Genomic DNA, 19,866 nt, shown 5'->3' on the forward strand with positions numbered 1-19,866 from the left:
GCTGCTTGTGAACCTGACCCCTGACCCCTGACCCCTGACGTGACTTTGACTGAGCCCACTCTTCACAGAGGCGCAGGACACTGAGGTAAAGAAGTTGACGAGTTATTTGTGGTTTTCATCAGTCTGACTTCTTCATGGCATCAGATTTATGAGTTTTATTATTGATATTTCCACACAACCTTAAATGTGATTATTTATTCCATCCAGCATCTTCACAGTTTATCACTGTAAAATAAAACCCTCATTAGAAATTAAATATCTCATTCATGATTTTTGAAATTTAGATTAAAAACATGAAAATCCTGCTTTTATGAGAACATGTCAGAACTTTAAACATATTTTTCATAGCTTCAACAAAATGTTCTACTTTTAATATGATAATTATTTAAGTTTTAGAAATGATTCCCCACCACGACTCTTTCTGATCCCCACTGGAGAGACGGAACCAGAACCAGCTGTCCCATCTGATACATTCCTTGACCTCTGTGACCTCTGACCTCAGATTGACTGAAGGACTGTGTCAGGAGGTCAGCGGGTCAACTTCCTGTCAGACCTCCTGGTGTCACTGAAGTAAAACTTCGTTTTTATAATCGTTAGCAGCAGATTAGCATGTCAATAGCTCAGATAGTATCTGAACTACTGATGTTGAGCTGTTAGCGAGTCATGGCAGTCATGAGAGTAGCATACAGCAACAGTCTTCAGTCAGGGGCCTCTTCAGATATGTTGTGAAACTGACTGCTACCCACAGCAACACCATCCACAAAGACTCTTTAAAGATATTTGAATGATCTGAGTTATGGTTAAAAAAAATTGATTTAAAATAGGTAATTAAATTGTTGCCATTAAAATGAAAAGATAAAGCTGGAGATTTCTGGTCAAAAATGTTGAATGAAACAGAAAATAACAATATAATTTATCCTGATTTAGGCATCAAAGTCATGTCATTTGAACCTAAACTCAAAATCAAACAACAAAAGCACATTTTATTCATCCTTTTTACAGACATTTTTTAATTTCTTCTTGGGATTTTTGAGTTTAAATCAATTGAAGTGGTTTTGTGTCTCAGCTCAGCTTCATGTCAGCATCAGAGCTGCAGACACGGGAGTCACCAGCGGGGGGCAGAACGCTGCAAGTGAAAGTGATGGAGGACAGAAGCAGCACTTCCTGCTGCATGAGGCTCTCAGCCCGAAATCAACCGCATGTTTTTACTAATAATTAACAATCAACGAGAAGAAGAAACTTTGACCAGAGCTGCTTTCATTAAACATTCAGAATAGAATCTATTGAAACAGGAATAAATCAAATCAGATCCGGTATAGTGAAGCCGGAACCGGAAATGATTCATTGGTCCTTCAGTATAAAAGATGAAGGAAGGAAGGAAAGAATCCTAATCTCTACATTTCAGCTGTAAGAAATGAAGCTGTGAGCTGCTCTAGATCTAATTCTAGATCTAGAACTAGATCTAGAATTAGATCTAGAGATGTTGAGTTGCTGTAGATGTTGAGTTGCTGTAGATGTTGGGTTGCTGTAGATGTTGCGTTGCTGTAGTTGTTGGGTTGCTGTAGATGTGGCGTTGCTGTAGATGTTGGGTTGCTGTAGATGTTGCGTTGCTGTAGTTGTTGGGTTGCTGTAGATGTTGCGTTGCTGTACATGTTGAGTTGCTGTAGATGTTGTGTTGCTGTACATGTTGGGTTGCTGTAGATGTTGCGTTGCTGTAGATGTTGGGTTGCTGTAGTTGTTGGGTTGCTGTAGTTGTTGGGTTGCTGTAGATGTTGGGTTGCTGTAGTTGTTGGGTTGCTGTAGATGTTGGGTTGCTGTAGATGTTGCGTTGCTGTAGTTGTTGGGTTGCTGTAGATGTTGCGTTGCTGTAGATGTTGGGTTGCTGTAGATGTTGCGTTGCTGTACATGTTGGGGTTGCTGTAGGTGTTGGGTTGCTGTAGATATTACGTTGCTGTAGATGTTGGGTTGCTGTAGATGTTGGGTTGCTGTAGATGTTGGGTTGCTGTAGATGTTGGGTTGCTGTAGATGTTGCGTTGCTGTAGATGTTGGGTTGCTGTAGATGTTGCGTTGCTGTAGATGTTGCGTTGCTGTAGATGTTGGGTTGCTGTAGGTGTTGCGTTGCTGTAAATGTTGGGTTGCTGTAGGTGTTGCGTTGCTGTAAATGTTGCGTTGCTGTAGATGTTGGGTTGCTGTAGATATTGCGTTGCTGTAGATGTTGGGTTGCTGTAGATGTTGCGTTGCTGTAAATGTTGGGTTGCTGTAGGTGTTGCGTTGCTGTAAATGTTGGGTTGCTGTAGTTGTTGGGTTGCTGTAGATGTTGGGTTGCTGTAGATGTTGGGTTGCTGTAGGTGTTGCGTTGCGTTGCCGTGTTTCTGGTTCTGTCTGTTGTTCTGTTTAATGCTGGAACATTCTTATTGTTTGACTTCCGGTTTCCATAAAGTTTTTTTGTGAATTTCATCATAAACATGAAGTTTAGGTTAAAACTTCCTCATTCAGCTTTTTGACAAAAATCCGGATGTTATTAAAGAGTTTGTAGTTTTTCCTTTTTTTTAATGGCAACATTGCAAACAAGAACCGATAACCAAATAATTTTCAAAATGTTTTTAAATATTGTGTCAAAATCATTTGAATTACATTTTAGTGTAATTATGATTATCAGTCAAATATTCAGCTCAAATGATCGAAATTGGTAATAAAGCCGAGTTTTTTTTCTCTCCAGATTTCCTCTTCTTGTGGACTTTATTTATTTATTTATTTATTTATTTATTTATTTATTTATTTATTTATTTATTTATTTATTTATTTATTTATTTATTTATTTTAGTTTTTCCTCCCCTCTAGGTTTTCTTTTGTGGGCTCTAGTGTCCCTGATTCGACAGTACGGTGACAGAAAAGGCGGAAGGAGAGGAGTGAAGACGGGAATCGAACCCGCGACGGCTGCGTCGAGAACTCAAGGCCACCAAACGTTGGTCGCCCCTGTGGACTTTATTTTGAAGAGTCCGTCCCGGAAGCTGTATTTAGGTGTTGGCGCAGCTTGACAGCGCCCCCTGGAGACACCGAGCGGCCAGAAGGAGGAGGTGATCGCGTCTCGTGCCTGCAGCCTGGTTGACTAACAGCACCAACGCCCATAAATTGGACCCATCCAGGAAATGACACCACTTTCTAGCAGAAGCGCCGCTTCGTCCCGTTAACTCAGCGACTCCCGCAGCGCCCCGCAACGCCACTCGTTTTCTCCCGCACACTCCCGTCCTCCTCTCAGCATCCTCCGCTCCTCTCAGCTGCTGTTTCAGCCCGGTTCGGTCCAATTTAGGTGTATTTTCCTCCAGAACCATGACCACCCAGATCGATAAAGAGGCCTGCAGAGAAGCTTACAACCAAGTTCGAGACGACAACACGGAGACCAGCTGGTGAGTCCATTCAGAAAAAAAACATTTTTCTGTTTATTCTCTAAACAAAATGTGTCACGGACATAAAGCGGGCCAGAATCGAAACCATCGACTAGTTCGAGGTTCTTCGGCTGGTCAAGCCCCTGACTGGTCCGGTTTTTGTTTCATGTAATCAGGATGAAACCTTTAAATTGGTTTTTCCGTTTAAATCTGAGCAGCTTCTTTCACACAAAGCGGATTCTGAAGCTGAAGATTAGAGCAGCTCGGATTGTTTCTGCCTCATTAATTCACAGATTTGATTAGAAACAAAGAACAGCACCTGCTGCTTCACCTCCTAACGCAGCTTCCCGGTTCCGGCTGCCAGCGGCCCGGTTCTGGTGCTGGGGAGGCCCAGCGGGGTAGAACTAATTCACTTTGTCCCGTATTCATGGAGCTGAAGGCTGTGACGTCACAGGAACCATTCTAGGGGGGGCGGGGATCCCGACCATCATCTGGACCCATTCTGGAGTCAGAACCAGAACCCAGCTGATCTCTGACTGGTGACATTCGGTGATTCGGTGCAGTAACGACATGCTGCTGTTCCTGCAGGGCTGCGTTCAAGTATGAAGGTTCCACCATCGTCCCGGCGGGCGTGGGGTCCAACTACCAGGACTTCAAGGAGCTGTGCACAGGTGAGGCAGAGCTGGGAGCTGGAGCCAGGTGTTCACTGACCGGGATGTGACGGCCCGGGTTCTGCTGCAGCACTTCCTGCTCAGCAGCTCTTGGGTCTCTGAGCTCCTTATTTAGCAGCGAGTCGCTGAGAGGGAGGAGCCAATCAGATCCTGGAGAGCAGCAGGAAGTGATGACGGTTCAGCTCAGAGCAGGTTCCTTCTCAAATTGTCTGGGATGTTAAACCCACTTCTTGGTTCCAGAACCGGTACCAGAACCGGCGAGCCTCCAGCTTTTAAATTTCAGTTTTTATTTTGTTTGAAAAGCAAACTGTGAAACGTTGCCTCAAGGCTGGAGGAGGTCCAAGTTCTTAGAGGTTCTGGTTCTGGTTTGTGTGAGCTGAATCAAGGAAAACAGTTCCTGGTTGTGACGCCTTTAAGGAACAGGAAAAAATGGGACGTTTTAGTTTTTAATAGAAACGGTCAGGAGAATCTGTCCCGGTTCTGGTTCTGCTGCCTCGTCGTCTCCCTGCTGCTTCCGTCGAGTTGGGGGCGGGGCCACGAAACAGGAAGTGCCCGAAGAAGTACAGGCGGTTTAGGGCTTCGGGTCGGGCTGCGGGGTTCTGTTGGTTCTGTTGGTTCTGGTTCCTCAATCTGTGACAGAAACAGGAATAATAAATGAGCTGCTCCGATCCAGTGTTCTGACCCGGTCCAGTAGTTTTGCTTCTACTGGACCGGGTCAGAACCTCTGAGCTCAAACTGCTTAGATATTTTAGTTGTTTCTCCAGAAAACCTCCAGGGAGTTCTGGCTCTGACCCGGATACTGATCCGATGAGAACCACTGCCTTGGATCCAGGTTCCAGTTTCTCTGGGTCCAGTTGATCTGCCCGCCTGGTTCTGCTGGTTCTGAAACCACATGGCTGGTCTGTTAGCCTGCACTACCGCCATCAGACTCCTGGTGGCACTGCTTTGCTCTCCTCAGCAACAGGTGGGGGAGGAGCAAGACTGGAGAAAACTGACTCCGGACCGGGACCAGAACCGGGTTTGTGTCCGGCTCCAGATTGTGATAGCTGTTTTTCATTCTGCTTTGAATCTGGATCATCTGTATTTACAATGATTCTGATCCAGATTCTGATCCAGATTCTGATCGGCTGAACTCTGACTCGGACCGAGTGGCGCTGAAACAACCTGAATTTAACGTAACGCTGCGTTTTGTAAAAACTGGACCATGTTTTAATGAATGGAAGATCCAGAACAGGAATGACAATCCGGTTCTGGCTCTGATGTTTCCGGACACACTTGGTGGCTCAGATCAGAACCACCAGACTGGTGTTAGTTGGGTCGGAGTTCTGCAGGACCGCTCACGTTCTCCTCGTCCCCAGATGACATCCCTCTGTTCGGCTTCGTCCGCTTCACGACGGGCGACGCCTTGAGCAAGCGGGCCAAGTTCACGCTCATCACCTGGATCGGCGAGCGCGTCGGCGGCCTGCAGCGCGCCAAGATCAGCACCGACAAGACGCTGGTCAAGGACGTGGTGCAGGTAGGAACTGGGCCCAGAACAGAACCAGCTGCTTGTCGGCACCCTGAGGTTCCTTTTAACCGCAACTCTGTTCTCTGCAGAACTTTGCCAAGGAGTTCATGATTAGCGAGCCGCGGGAACTGGAGGAGGAATATTTGTGCTCCGAGCTGAAGAAGGCCGGCGGCGCCAACTACGACGCTCAGGCCGAGTAAAGGAGGTCCAGTGGAGGGAACCGGGTCGGGGAACCGGGTCGGGGAACGGTTGGACTCGGGGGGGTGGGGGGGTTTTGGGGCGTTGGGGCGGGGCTGCTACCTCTCAGGAAGAGGGGGAACACAGATGACCACTAAACCTAGATTTTTACTCCACTTGATGAAAACTTGATCCTACAGGAAACGCCGTCTGCTTCGTGTCGTCTGCCAGGTGCTTATATCCCCACTTTAACCTGTTGGTACCAGAAACAACATTCTGCACCTGCTAAAGGAAGAGCTTTTACTGGAGAAGCTGGGATTAGAGGATGCTAAGTGCTAGCCTAGCTTATCTTAGCACCAAAACTGGAAATCGGGGATCCAGCCTGGAGCTTCAGTCTTAGTTTTATTTTGCTTCCATCGGTCTTATAAAAATGATTCTTAGCCATTTTTTCCACTTCTTTATGTAAAGCTAACACTGTTAGCTGCAAATGCTAATGCTCTGACAAAGCTAACAGCTGAAGCCCCAAGGTCTTAAAGGGATAGTTCATGTTATGTGACTGGGGTTCTGTGAAGTGTGTATGAGTGGCTATTATCTTCATCACAGGAGAGTCTTCAGCTTAAAAAGAGTTTTCCTCTGAATGTTTTCATGTGACAACAATTTACAGCAAACTACATGTTTCCTAAAATGTCATAAAAATAATTAGTTTGGGCTTGTTTTAAAATCTCTGACCATTAGCTGTAGCCTGTGGAGGACGCTAGCCTGTAAAGTAATATAGTTGGTACCCATAAGCGCTCCGTAGAACCCCATTTCATCCTGTTCATTAGAAGTGAAGCAGACGAGACATTTAGGTGTTTGTTACTCAACTAAAAGCAGGTTTTATCGGCACCTTAAAGAGACTCTGAGGTTCATCAACACGTCTCCGCTGGGCCTGACCTCTGACCTGGACCAGCTCACCCAGGACGGAAGCCGCCTCCATCTTCAGAGGCCTGCAGCTGCTAGCTTTAGCTCCTGTGTTGCCATGGAGACCAGCAGCTGCTTCAGGACTCACTCTGAAAATGCAGATCGGTTCATGCAAATGGTGACAGCCGGCGAAGGCCGTCTTAGTGGAGAGAGGAGCATCATGGGAGCTGGAGGACGCTGCGCTGTGATTGGCTGCTCCTGCAGGATGTGAGGCGCTTGGTTTTTTTCTGTTTCAACTCTCCCTGCCCCCAAGAATAAAGAAAAATAATCATTTTTCTGTCTTTATAAGTTTCTACAAGAGTTTTATTGTTTTCATTTTTCTATCTTTTAACATTGGTGAAGATTTTCCAAAAAAAATCATGCAAAAAAGAAAACAGAAACAAGTCATTTCAAAATAAAATTTGATGTTTGGACTTTCCAGATTCTGTCTGTGTGTCTGAATCTCATTTTAAGATCTTATGTTTGCTGATCTTCCAGGTTGGATTCTGAGTCATGACGCTGCTTGTGGTTTGCAACAGACACCAAGGTCACACAAAAGGTCAAACATTTCTAAATACATTAATATCATAGTTTACAGAAATATCATCATGATCCAGAGGATGTGGAACAGAGTAGGATGACTTTAACGTAAAAAGTGCAATAATAGCAGAGAAGTAAAACAGTAAGTTGTTCCTCAGGAGGAAAATTCAGGTGTAACATCAGCAAAGTATCATGGAACTTGAAAAATAAAAACAAATAAAATAATATCCAGTACAGCGAGGAGTTTTAACATCAAAAGTTGAATTTGATCAAAAATACTGAGTTGTTTTTCTTAGATGTTTGTATTTGCCTATTAAATACAACAGATTTTTGACAATAAGAGAAAATAAAAACTGCAGGGGTTTGAATACTAATGCAGTTTGTTGGAAGCAGTGATGGGACCCTGAGCCAATCAGCACCAACGCTACTTATTGAGCTACAGAGTCCTGATGACCAACACCGTTAGCACGCAGCTAACCCCAACTCTAAATATATTTTCATATGAGTTTTACTTCTATGAAAACCATGAAATTTTAATCTGTCAGCTGTTCAGACTCCAGCATTTCCCCGCCTGCTCGTCACAGATAAGTGACCTTTGAACCCGAGTTACTGTCAAAGGGGTCCATTGAGCTGAATGAGGGGCTAGCAGGCTAATGCTAATGCTGCAGTAACCTGGTTGTATTTCCCTTTTGTTATAATTACACAAAAGGTCTTTTTTTGTTTATTTGTATTGTTCCCTACCTGACTGAAAATCTTTGCCATTGTTTTAACCGTGTTTAAGTGTGTAAGCCCCTCCTTTTTATTTCTTCTTCTGTGGTATTGTCTTGAAATGTTTGTCCCTTAGCCCCTCCCCTTTTGTCATGTTGTCCTGCGGGAGAAGTGTGTACTATTTATTTTTCATCTCAATACGTCCAGTTTATTTATAGATCTATTAAGGTAGATTTTGTTACATATTTCTGTTTTGTGTAGGAGGGTTGTGTTGGCGGCTTATAACACGATTGTTTTCTGATGTTCTCGTCAGAATAAATCGAGAAATCATCTTTTTAAAGACAAACTGTATCACGGCCTGATCACTTAAAACCAGCACAACGCAGAGAGGATCCGGTTAATCTGCATCAGAACGGGGGGTTAGCTGCAGTAACTAGCGGGCCGACGGACAGACTGTCCGGTCAGAGACGCAGCTCTCCATGCAAAGCGAATGTTGGCATGCAGAACCTGTGGGAGTCCGAACAAGGACCGGCAGGAATGCAACGTTGCTGCATTCCTCGGGCCGCCTCCTTCCAGCAGCAGGCCCCACACGCCACAGCGGTCACAGCCCAGCTATTGTTCTGGAGCCGACCCAAACCAAAGTCTGGCTTGTTTTGTGGAGAAAGTTGTGCCTTTCTGGTTCTTGAACCAAAACTGGGTCTCTGTCCATCAGTTGAACAATGGTTGCTTTGTGCGGCACTAGCATTTTACAGCACTAGCATTGTGCGGCATTAGCATCGTGTGGTATTAGCATCATGCGGCACTAGCATTGTGCGTCATTAGCATCGTGCGACATTAGCATTGTATGGAAGCAGCATCATGCAGCAGTAGTATCATGTGGCACTAGCATTGTGCGGCATTAGCATCTTGCGGCAGTAGCATCGTGCAGCCTTAGCATCGTGCAGCGTTAGCGTTGTGCGTCAGTAGCATCTTGTAGCATTAGCATCATATGCCAGTAGCATTGTGTGTCAGTAGCATACTGTAGCATTAGCATCATATGCCAGTAGCATTGTGCGTCAGTAGCATCTTGCAGCATTAGTATCGTCCACCATTAATATCATATGCCAGTAGCATCTTGTAACATTTGCATCGTGCAGCATCATGCAGCCTTAGCATTGTGTGGCATTAGCATCATGCGGCACTAGCATCTTGCAGCATTAGCATCATGCAAAATTAGTGTCTTGTAGCATGAGCACGGGGGTTCAGGATCCTCTGAGTTGCTGCTCTCAGAACAACCAGAATGAGGAAGTTGTGGGAAACGTCTGCAAACAGAAAGACTAACGACTCAGCAGAAACGTGTTGCTGCATGCAGCTGTAGCTGCAGGGTGATGAGATGCAGGCGGCAGCAGCTCAGGTTTTCCTCACTGCTTGTTGAGAATCTGCTCAGTCGTCCAGATTCTGACTTGCTGGCGGCTGCAGGAGGAGAGACAGGAAGTGGAAAATCATGCTCAGGTTTAAAACCACAGAAACTGCAGCTTTGCAGAGTCAGAAATATGGATGCTGTGCTGCTCCATCAGCAGAACCTTCTCAGGACTGGTGGAGGTCAGAGGTCAATGACTACAGAGAGCCACTTCTGCTTTTCAAGCTTCTCATTCAAATGAAGGATTTCCTGTCGAGCGGCTCAGCAGAGAGTTTTACCATATAAGGAGTCAGACGAGGCAGGAAGCCGAAAGACGAGTCCTCACCTGCATAGAGGCGGGGCCAGAGCCAGGGTCGGCCAATCAGCTGCTTTGGCTCCGCAACAGAGGGGGCAGTCACTTAGTTAACTGGGTTAACTGGGTTTAACTGGGTCTGCTGGCCGTTGGGACGGCATTCAACCGGCAACCTGTCTGATTTCAACTTTTCACATCGCAAACAGAAAAGTAAAACTTGAACTGGGAGGAGAAAAATTCATTTCCACAAATAAAGATCTGAAAAGTGTGGTGTGCACTTTATTCAAGCTCTAAATGAATAAATCACCTGATCAGCTCCAGAGTCCAGCTGGTTCTGGTTCTGGCCTCAGAGCTTGTCCAGAGGACACCCATCGCCATGGCGACAAAGATGGGCTGGTGGGATTGGAGCTGTGGAACCAGTAGCTATTTTCCTTTGGACTTTATGTTGCTATGGTGATGATCATCCTATGATCCCCAGCATGATGCTGCCCAGCCTGGATCGGGGGTTATGGACTTTACTGCTGAATGAACATCTGACGGAGCCCCCGGCATGTAGAACCAGCACTCGCGCCGCATCTCATGCCCATATAAGGCATCGTTGAGCGGCTGCTCGACCCGCCGCGGCTTCCACTGAGCGGCTCCACGCCGCCCTCTGCTGCTGGAAGAAGGAACTGTACCTGGTGCTTTCTGCTGAGCTTCTGAAATGATTTCTAAATAATTACTTTGTGGATTTGTGAATGTCTGATGTGTTTGTCTTCTTTGATTAAATTAAATAGATTGATTTTATGATCCTGCTGCATGATTTCTATAAATCAGCGGGATTTATTTTAGTTTACTGATGAGTGTTTTGAGTTTTTTTTCCTTCTTTTGTGTCATAATTTCACCAAATTAAAAGTAAAACTCTTGATTTGGCGTAAATTACATTCAAACTGTCATTTTAAAAGACTATTTATTCATATACTTGAGCAGAGCGGCTCCACAGCCCCACCTGCACAGCTGGCAGTTCAACACATCTGCGCCATCTGCTGGCCGTTCGTGGAACTGCACGCCGACATGAGCTGAATATCTGCAGAGTTCATGTTTTTAAAATAATCAAAAAGGGAAATCAAATAATGATTTTTCCTAATCAAACCTTTTCATCCTTCAAGCTGCTTTCTGATCCAGAAACAGAACCTGACCCACTTTCAGCAACACCGGAACAGAACAGACCTGATCCTGAACGCAGCCCTGCTGGGTCCGCCCCTGGCGCCAGCGCCCAATCAGAGCCCGGCGAGTGGGAGGCGGAGTCCCGTCATTGGCTGCTGCCGGGTGAACCAAACCCCTCTCTCCCCTCCATCCAAAGCTGCGGATCTGCGGTGAGGCACTCGCTCTGCGTGGCGGTGCGTGGCGGGTCTGACCTTCCCCATATAGCTGCAGGTGTGTGCGGGAAGCTCATCTGATGAAAGTCATTGATCGGTCGGGCTGTGACGTCACTCAGGCCGCGGCTGCAGGTAGAAGGTGTCCGGCCGCCTGGGAGGGAAAGGAGCGGCTGGTAAACAGGAAGTCAGGCGGAGTCATGTGACCCAGAGACACATGCCCAGGGGTCAGGGGGTCACCTGATCCCCTGGTCACATTCCTGCTGTTTCACCAAAAAGATAAAGTTTCCCTCCATGGAGGGCGTGAAAACCTTTTCTCTGCCCAGGCTGAAATGTTTGTTCTCACATGAAGTGCTATCTGGTTGCCGTCCTGCAGAGCATCATGGGTAATAGCGACAGCGTGACGGTGCAGAAGCGGATGGCCCGGTTCCGTCCAGAGGAGCGGTCCGTGATCGATGGCGTGTTTGAGCGTTTGCAAGCCGGCCGCCCGGGGAAGAGACTCCAGCTGGAGGCGCTGCAGGTCAGAGGTGGCTGAAGGTTGTCCTTCCACTAACAGTTCTTGGGTCTGCCACTGAGTCTGGAGGCCAGAGGAACTTCTAACTGGTTCTAAAGAGTCCAGTAGGTTCATGAAGGTGACCTTTGACCTGGGTCCATCAAAATGCTGCAGCTGACATGGTGACATGTTTAATATTAATGAGCTTCTGACAGAGGTCGCCCCCTGGTGGACAGAAATGGAAAACCTTCATTCTGGAGGACGATGAAGATGATGTTCTGATGAAGAACGTTGATCATAAATGAATCTGATTTCATTTATTACATTTATCATCCTGAATTAAACCAATCAGATGAAGCCTCTCAGTTCTTTGCTCGTAGTTCATAAACTACAAACTGTTTAGAAAATGAAGCGGGTTCAGAGGTCATGGGGTCAGCCTGTCGAATATTCTGCGAAATTAGAGATTAAATTAAATTATTCCTTAATCTGTCTGATAGATGAAGAAGCAGTGAGGAAGAGGAGGGCTTTGATTCATCATTATTGATTACTGATTATTGATTTAAATATTAGATTTTCTATGTGATACAATTAATGAATTCAATAATATTAAAGCTGCAATAATAGCAGGACCCCAGAACTTTGGACCTGACCCGGTTCTGCTGGCCCTGACCCGGTCTGGCCCGGTGTACAACCTGGGTCTCATCCAGCGCTGTCCCCTCTGCTAGCTCGTCTCCTCTTGTCCTGCAGGCGACCCTGGTACCCATCGCCATGGTGACCAGGATGTTCAGCAGCTCGGTCTTCCTGGCAGACCGCTGGTCATGGCCATGTCCCACAATGCAGCGGGGCGGCCGCAGGCAGTCAGCCGCCAGCAGGTGGCGGCGGTGAGTAGGAAGGGGAGGGAGGCAGGAAGTGATGTGGATTGGAGGCTCATGGTTGTGCTCCGTAGTTCCTGGAGGACCTGATCACTGCTGTAGTTCACATCCTGACCAGCAGGGGGCGCCTGCAGGGCTGGAGGCCACAGCAGATGGGCGACACGGTGCTGGGGGTCAAGCTGCTGGCTGAGCAGATGACCTCTGACCTCAGGCCTTCAGGCAAGATCCCGCTACAAGCCCCGCCCCTTTTCCACACCCATTTCTGTCTGACCACGCCCCTTTCTGTCCGTAGACCCGGAGACCTGCAACCTGTCCTGTCTGGAGGACTGGGTCTTCCGGGTGGCCCAGGTCTCCCAGTACCTGGAGGTTCTGGTGGCCGAGGGCCTGGACGTTTCCCTGAGCGGCTGGACGGCGCCGGCCCTGCTGCCGCCCTGCCGGGACACGGACTGGACCCACCTGACCGTTCTGCTGGATGTCCCCACGCTCATGTTCCTGGCTCAGCAGGTCAGTCAGAACCAGAACCAGAACCAGGAGCTGAACCAGAACCAAGACCAGAACCAGGACAAGAACCAGGACCAGGACCAGAACCAGGACCAGAACCAGAACCAGAACCAGAACCAGGACAAGAACCAGGATCAGGACCAGAACCAGAACCAGAACCAAGACCAGAACCAGGACCAGAACCAGGACCAGGACCAGGACCAGGACCAGAACCAGGAACAGAACCAGAACCAGGACCAGAACCAGGACCAGAACCAGAACCAGAACCAGGAACAGAACCAGAACCAGGACAAGAACCAGGACCAGAACCAGGACCAGAACCAGAACCAGAACCAGAACCAGAACCAAGACCAGAACCAGGACCAGAACCAGGACCAGGACCAGGACCAGGACCAGGACCAGGACCAGGACCAGGACCAGAACCAGGACCAGGACCAGAACCAGGACCAGAACCAGGACCAGAACCAGGACCAGAACCAGAACCAGAACCAGAACCAGAACCAGGACCAGAACCAGGACCAGAACCAGGACCAGGACCAGGACCAGAACCAGAACCAGAACCAGAACCAGGACAAGAACCAGGATCAGGACCAGAACCAGAACCAGAACCAAGACCAGAACCAGGACCAGAACCAGGACCAGAACCAGGACCAGAACCAGAACCAGAACCAGGACCAGAACCAGGACCAGAACCAGAACCAGAACCAGAACCAGAACCAGGACCAGAACCAGGACCAGAACCAGGACCAGAACCAGAACCAGAACCAGAACCAGGACAAGAACCAGGATCAGGACCAGAACCAGAACCAGAACCAAGACCAGAACCAGGACCAGAACCAGGACCAGAACCAGGACCAGAACCAGGACCAGAACCAGGACAAGAACCAGGACCAGAACCAGGACAAGAACCAGAACCAGAACCAGAACCAAGACCAGAACCAGGACAAGAACCAGGACCAGAACCAGAACCAGAACCAGAACCAGGACAAGAACCAGGATCAGGACCAGAACCAGAACCAGAACCAGAACCAAGACCAGAACCAGGACCAGAACCAGGACCAGGACCAGGACCAGGACCAGAACCAGAAACAGAACCAGGACCAGAACCAGGACCAGAACCAGAACCAGGAACAGAACCAGGACCAGAACCAGGACCAGAACCAGGACCAGAACCAGAACCAGAACCAGAACCAAGACCAGGACCAGGACCAGGACCAGAACCAGGACCAGAACCAGGAACAGAACCAGGACCAGAACCAGGACCAGAACCAGAACCAGGACCAGAACCAGAACCAAGACCAGAACCAGGACCAGGACCAGAACCAGGACCAGGACCAGAACCAGGACCAGGACCAGAACCAGGACCAGAACCAGAACCAGAACCAAGACCAGGACCAAGACCAGAACCAGGACCAGAACCAGGACCAGGAACAGAACCAAGACCAGAACCAGGACAAGAACCAGGACCAGAACCAGAACCAGGACCAGAACCAGGACCAGAACCAGAACCAGGACCAGAACCAGGACCAGAACCAGGACCAGAACCAGAACCAGAACCAAGACCAGGACCAAGACCAGAACCAGGACCAGAACCAGGACCAGGACCAGGACCAGGACCAGGAACAGAACCAGGACCAGAACCAGGACCAGAACCAGAACCAAGACCAGAACCAGGACCAGAACCAGGACCAGACCTCTGACCCTTGGGTTCCACAGTGGCCCTTCTCCCAGCTGCAGAACTTTTCCAGAACCAGAGGACCAAAGTCTCCGATCAGAGAAACTCATCCAGGCGTTTGGTTCCTGCAGCAGCGTCTTCACAGGTCTGATTGACAACCCAACGGTCCAGAATGCTGCTGCTGGAGTTCTGACTAGAACCAGGAGGATGGAGACACCACCCGGTTCTACACCATCTAGTTCTACATCCCTCAGTTTAAAAATCACTGAACAGACTAAAGATCTGCTGCTGGATCAACCTGCTGGTTCTGGTTGTGGTTCTGCTCTGCAGTCAGAACAGGCCGAGCCTTACCTTGTTACCTTCCCTGGTTCATCAGTAACTGTGTCTGTCTCTCCCCAGCTGCCAGACGGCTGCAACGCCCCCTGGAGGCTGGTCTTCTCCATGCAGCTGCACGGGGAGAGCTTCACCAAGATGGCCGCCGCTCTGCAGCACCACGGCCCCACGATGCTGCTGCTGCGGGACAGCCGGGGCCACGTGTTCGGGGGCTACGCCTCCACCGCCTGGGAGCTCAAGCCCCAGTTCCAGGGTAGGAGGCCCGCTGAGTCAGAACCGGGCCTGGTGTTGGAACCAGTAGGACAAATTGGACCTCAGCTGGACTCTGGAGCTCCAGATGTTCCTAAGTCGCTGATCCGGTTTGGGTCCGCTTTAGGTTCTGTCACCAGTGCAGTCATCATCGTCATCATTACTCTTCCTGCTAATGCAGAGCCAGCCGCTCCGTTTTCCCTCACAAGGGTAAAATAATCGTTTCCTCAGCAGCCAGAGGAGAACAAAGTGATAAATCGTTTCCTGTAACCCGGCCAGACTTTGATCCTGGAAAGGATTTCAATACTAATGGTTGTCATGACGACTGCAGCCAAACATCAAACTGTTGCAACATCAGGTTTATATAGGGTGACCAGATTTGGGTTTCTGAAAAGGAGGACACTTCTTTTTTTGTTGGGGGGGGGTGAAGGGGGGGGGGGGTTGAATCGGCGGACAAACATGCGCCAACGGGGGGAGGTAACACTATGTAATGTGTTTTGAGGCAGTTCACCAAAATCCCGGACGATTTTGAAATTCCCCCCGGACACTTTTTTAGGTCTGAAAAGTAGGACATGTCCGGGAAAAAGAGGACGTCTGGTCACCCTAGGTTTATATCAGATCGCCTCCCAAAAAAAACAAAACGCTGCTGCAACGCTTGGAGACGACCAGCTGGGAACAGGTCTGGGCTTTAACTAGGCCAGTCCAGAATTTTGTCTCCTCTGAAGCTGACTGCTAAAGAACCAGCCGCTGTTGCCATGGTAACTTGTTGTCCTCTCCTGGCTCTTAGTTAATAAACACTAATTTAGCATGTTAAACATCTTCATGGTGAAACATGAGGAGGCTGAGCAGAGACAGGAAGTGACCAGCTGCACTTCCTGGACCAGATTGCTTGATGAAAGCGGCAGCTATTTTGGCTCTGCTCAGCCGGAGGCAGAAAGCCACACAGCCAGGAAGTGGCTCTGCTCTTTTGAATATGGTGGACAGGAGCATGATGGTGTGTGTGTGTGTGTGCAGGTGACTCAAGATGCTTCCTGTTCTCTGTCTTCCCCACGCTGAGGGTTTACACGGCGACAGGATACAACGAACACTTCATGTACCTGAACCAGCACCAGCAGACGATGCCCAACGGACTGGTGAGACTGGGCCCAGTGGAGCGGAACCGCTTCACGCTCCAGCACCGCTGTGACCTCACAGACAGGAAGTCACAGCAGCAGCTGAAGACAACAGGGCTTCATGAGCACCTGAAGCTACTGGAGGAGCTGCACTCAGATGTTTAATATAAAAATCGGCTAAATAAGCAGAGTCTGTCTGTGACATGTTTAGCACTGAGGTGCGTCAGATTTACGGGCGTACCAGAAACACAGGAACACAAAGGTTCCTGCTCAGAACTTTGGATGTAAAAAAGGCAACAACAAAAGTGACACTGACTGGGTTAAAATTTTGAACGAGTTAAAATCTATGTGATAAATTAATGTCAACTAACTTGTTAAAGTCCCAGTCTACCTCTGTCAGGTGACCCATCAGGCTATGGAGAGGTCAAACTGCTGGTTGCCATGATAACGGTCTGCTCCTCCCCTCAGGGCATGGGGGGTCAACACGACTACTTCGGCCTGTGGCTGGACAGCGACTTCGGCCGCGGTCACAGCCGCGCTCGACCCAAATGCACGACATACGGAAACCCGCAGCTGTCGGCCGACGAGGACTTCGTCCTGGACGCTGTGGAGGTTTGGGCCACAGGGAACCCGCCGGCGCTGCCCGAGGTACGGAGCGGGACCACAGAACCAAGGTTCCTGAACCAGTTAGCACTGGCCTGAACTGATTTAAATGGTCTGAACCAGTTAACACTGATCTGAACTGGTTTATATGGTCTGAACCGGTTCTGAACTGGTTTAAACTGGTCTGAACTGGTTTAAAGCGTTGCAGCAAGGACGTCCAGTTGAGTCCAGAGCTGCCGATGCTAAACACCGACTCACTTATAAAAGCTTCTTAAAATTGATTAGTTAAAGCAATAAAAGGGTGAAAACTTTTCGCAGATATTAACGTAGATATACTTTTACCTACATTCTTTATTAGCAGTAGCCATATTTAAAACTCCGGCGGAAAATGGCCGACCTTTAACCCAGCTCTGCTTCTTTGGCTTTTCTTTAGTCTCAACAACACAGAAGCTGCTGGTTGTTGAATAGAAATGTGACTCATGTCTTCTGTTTCTGTTTTAATTATTCCTCACAGTAACGCTGAGATCAGTTCTGAACCGGTTCTGAACTGGTTTAAACTGGTCTGAACCAGTTTAAATGGTCTGAACCGGTTTAAAACTGTTCTGAACCGATTCTGAACTGGTTTGTGGTGGTGATGCCATGTTGAACCGCTCTTGGTGTTTCAGGACGAGGAAGAGGAGGAGGGGAAGAAGAGCATCCTGAAGGTGGATCAGGAGGTCCAGGCCATGATGGAGCTGACAGGGAAGACTCTGCACAGCGAGGGCTTCAATGAGCTGCAGGATGACTTTGACTAGGCCATGTGTGGCTGCATGGACAGGAGATGCTGCGTTCTGCTTCCTCACCCCCAGATTGTTGTTCCAGTTGGATCTTCGGCCCCCTGCAGGCCTCCAGGTTGAACTGCAGCTCAGCCCCTCCCCCACCCGTTACTGGCAGCAGCCCTGTTTGCATGGGAGTCCTCTGACTGTAGAAGGGTTTCTGGATGTTCAATAGTTGATGGTTAGTTTGTGAGAAGAGCCTTAGTTTTGGTGCCCAAAGTGTGGCCTGGGGGCCTTTGAGGCCCTTGAAAGGATTTTGTTTGGCCCCTGACCACAAGTCAAGAAATGTAAAAATTTTGGCCAATTTCAGAGTCTCCAAACTGACATTTAGGAAAATATCTGTTTTTCTTTTAATAAGCCAACAATCCGAAGATTTGGGGCATTAAGACAAAAGTCTTAATGCTCCAGAAATGAGGCCGATAATTTCACTTATAACAGATTATGTCCAACTGAAATAATCTGATAACTTTTTCAGCAAATTTGAATGTAAGTTAGTTTTGTCTTATTTCCAGCCTGCTGAGATGTTTGCTCTAGAAACTTTAAATACTTGGTCAGGTTTAGTGTTTGTTGAAACTGTTTTTGCAGTTTCAACAAATTTCATTAAAAAAAACTTTTGTTGAGCAGGTAAAACTAAAAAAGAAAAAATTTAATAACCACAAATGTTTGCATTTTTAATTCAATGACATTTGGCTGCTTTAAATTAATCAGTTTTGGCCCCAAGGGCAAAAAGTTTGGTTCCCTTATTCAATGGTTGATGAGTTGAAGCAGAAAGAGCTGCTGCTGACCCGGTCCAAACCCGGTCCAGTTCAGAACCTGCCTGGACCCGGTTATTTTTTTATCTTGGGTTATTTAAGAGACAAAACGACTGTTGGAGATGATCTTCAAATCTGTTTCAGTCTGAAACGTTCTGCTGATTTTTGATTGCATGTGGTTCATATCTTGTCCTGTGTGTGTGTGTGTGTGTGTGTGTGTAGTGATTATTGCAGTGCTGTATCGATGTAGTAAAGCTCCTGATCAACGTGACTTTCTGTCTTTCTTCTCGTTTCTGAGCCGGGTTTCTCAGTCAGACAGTGGCAGAATAAAATGCACACCACACTTTTCAGATTTTTATTTGTGATATGAATCTTTCTCCAGTTATGATCTGGCTTGTGGTCAGTTCTGTTTTTCAGATTTTTTGGCTCTTCTAGTTGATTTTGGGGTGTCGGAGTAAAGGGGCAATGAATGCCACACTTTTCAGATTTTTATCCATTTTCTTCTGGTTCTTGTCACATAAACTGGGTCAGAGGGGCGTGAATACTTTTGCCACAGCTGATTGTTATGAATGACACTCGGTCAGGGGTCCTTCCTGCAGCCCAGCGTCACAGACTGCTACTGGTGCTGCTGCAGGCGGCCAGCAGCTGAAAGGCTGCCTTGTCTTCCACCTCTTCCTCTTCCTCTCATGCAAATCTCCATTTGATCGTCACACGACAACCTTCTGGGTCTGTTTCCATGGAGACCAATCAACAGGCCCGGTTCAGAAACTGAAGCTTTACTTCAGAGGTCAGGAGAACGACTCCGTCATCAGCTTCATTTACATTCATGGACTTTGAGTTTAAACGGATCAGAAATGTTAGAACTGTTAAAACCAGAACTTTAGGTTTTAAAGTTCTGGTCCGGTTCAGCCGTTCATTCGGAAGAACCAAATTAAAAATCCTTTGAGATCTCAAAATATAAAGAGCACTATGAATAAATTTGGCAACACTCTATTTGAGTGTAAGACAAGAAACTGTCAGAAACATGGAGGAGTTTTCAGGAATGATGTCATAAAGAGTTCAGGAAATTAATGCAAAGTTGCTTCAAAATCCATTAAAAGTGTCAGAATCCATCATGTCAGTCTTATGCTCAAATAAAGTGCAACCCTAAAGTATATTATTATTATTATTATTGTTTTTATTATTATTATTATTGTTGTTATTATTATTGTTGTTTTTATTATTATTATTATTATTATTATTGTTTTTATTATTATTATTATTATTGTTGTTGTTGTTTTTATTATTGTCATAGAGGAAACGTCTCCCGTTGCTGCTGCAGGAAAGTTTCTCCACCAGACGAGCAAACAAAAAATCTGAATGAAAATCCATCAGAGGGTTTTTAATCCAACTCGTTATCAATGATCAATATCTCTGAAAAGTCTTGATCGGTCAGGAAGAACTTCCAGACTGAACATGGAGAGGTAGCGGCACCATCATGCTGTGGG

The 19,866-nt window shown here is 47.4% G+C and overlaps 2 protein-coding genes across 2 annotated transcripts; both read left to right on the forward strand.

Annotated features, from left to right (window-relative positions):
• Positions 1 to 3,018: 3,018 nt before the first annotated feature.
• On the forward strand, positions 3,019 to 7,118 carry cotl1 (coactosin-like F-actin binding protein 1). The gene is made up of 4 exons (XM_044123820.1): positions 3,019 to 3,407; positions 3,975 to 4,057; positions 5,416 to 5,573; positions 5,654 to 7,118. The coding sequence occupies exons 1-4, from the start codon at positions 3,331 to 3,333 to the stop codon at positions 5,762 to 5,764; spliced, it is 429 nt and encodes a 142-aa protein (XP_043979755.1). The 5' UTR covers positions 3,019 to 3,330; the 3' UTR covers positions 5,765 to 7,118.
• A 2,816-nt stretch (positions 7,119 to 9,934) lies between these two features.
• Positions 9,935 to 18,650, forward strand: meak7 (MTOR associated protein, eak-7 homolog). Its single transcript, XM_044124692.1, has 10 exons — positions 9,935 to 11,150; positions 11,351 to 11,494; positions 12,215 to 12,249; positions 12,282 to 12,348; positions 12,414 to 12,558; positions 12,632 to 12,843; positions 14,915 to 15,101; positions 16,112 to 16,230; positions 16,678 to 16,857; positions 17,478 to 18,650. Exons 1-10 carry the CDS (start codon positions 11,058 to 11,060, stop codon positions 17,604 to 17,606), a joined length of 1,311 nt encoding a protein of 436 aa, XP_043980627.1. The 5' UTR covers positions 9,935 to 11,057; the 3' UTR covers positions 17,607 to 18,650.
• The last annotated feature ends 1,216 nt before the right edge of the window (positions 18,651 to 19,866 follow it).

The sequence above is a fragment of the Gambusia affinis genome, linkage group LG08, assembly GCF_019740435.1.
Source record: "Gambusia affinis linkage group LG08, SWU_Gaff_1.0, whole genome shotgun sequence".
NCBI lineage: Eukaryota > Metazoa > Chordata > Actinopteri > Cyprinodontiformes > Poeciliidae > Gambusia > Gambusia affinis.

Bases quoted from the DNA above. Each gene is read 5' to 3' on its own strand.
- cotl1 (XM_044123820.1), top strand. From the start codon at position 3,331: ATGACCACCCAGATCGATAAAGAGGCCTGCAGAGAAGCTTACAACCAA. The intron at 3,408-3,974 runs GTGAGTCCATTC...CTGTTCCTGCAG, and splicing joins GACAACACGGAGACCAGCTG to GGCTGCGTTCAAGTATGAAG. The intron at 4,058-5,415 runs GTGAGGCAGAGC...CCTCGTCCCCAG, and splicing joins CTTCAAGGAGCTGTGCACAG to ATGACATCCCTCTGTTCGGC.
- meak7 (XM_044124692.1), top strand. From the start codon at position 11,058: ATGAAAGTCATTGATCGGTCGGGCTGTGACGTCACTCAGGCCGCGGCT. The intron at 11,495-12,214 runs GTCAGAGGTGGC...CTTGTCCTGCAG, and splicing joins TCCAGCTGGAGGCGCTGCAG to GCGACCCTGGTACCCATCGC. The intron at 16,858-17,477 runs GTACGGAGCGGG...TTGGTGTTTCAG, and splicing joins ACCCGCCGGCGCTGCCCGAG to GACGAGGAAGAGGAGGAGGG.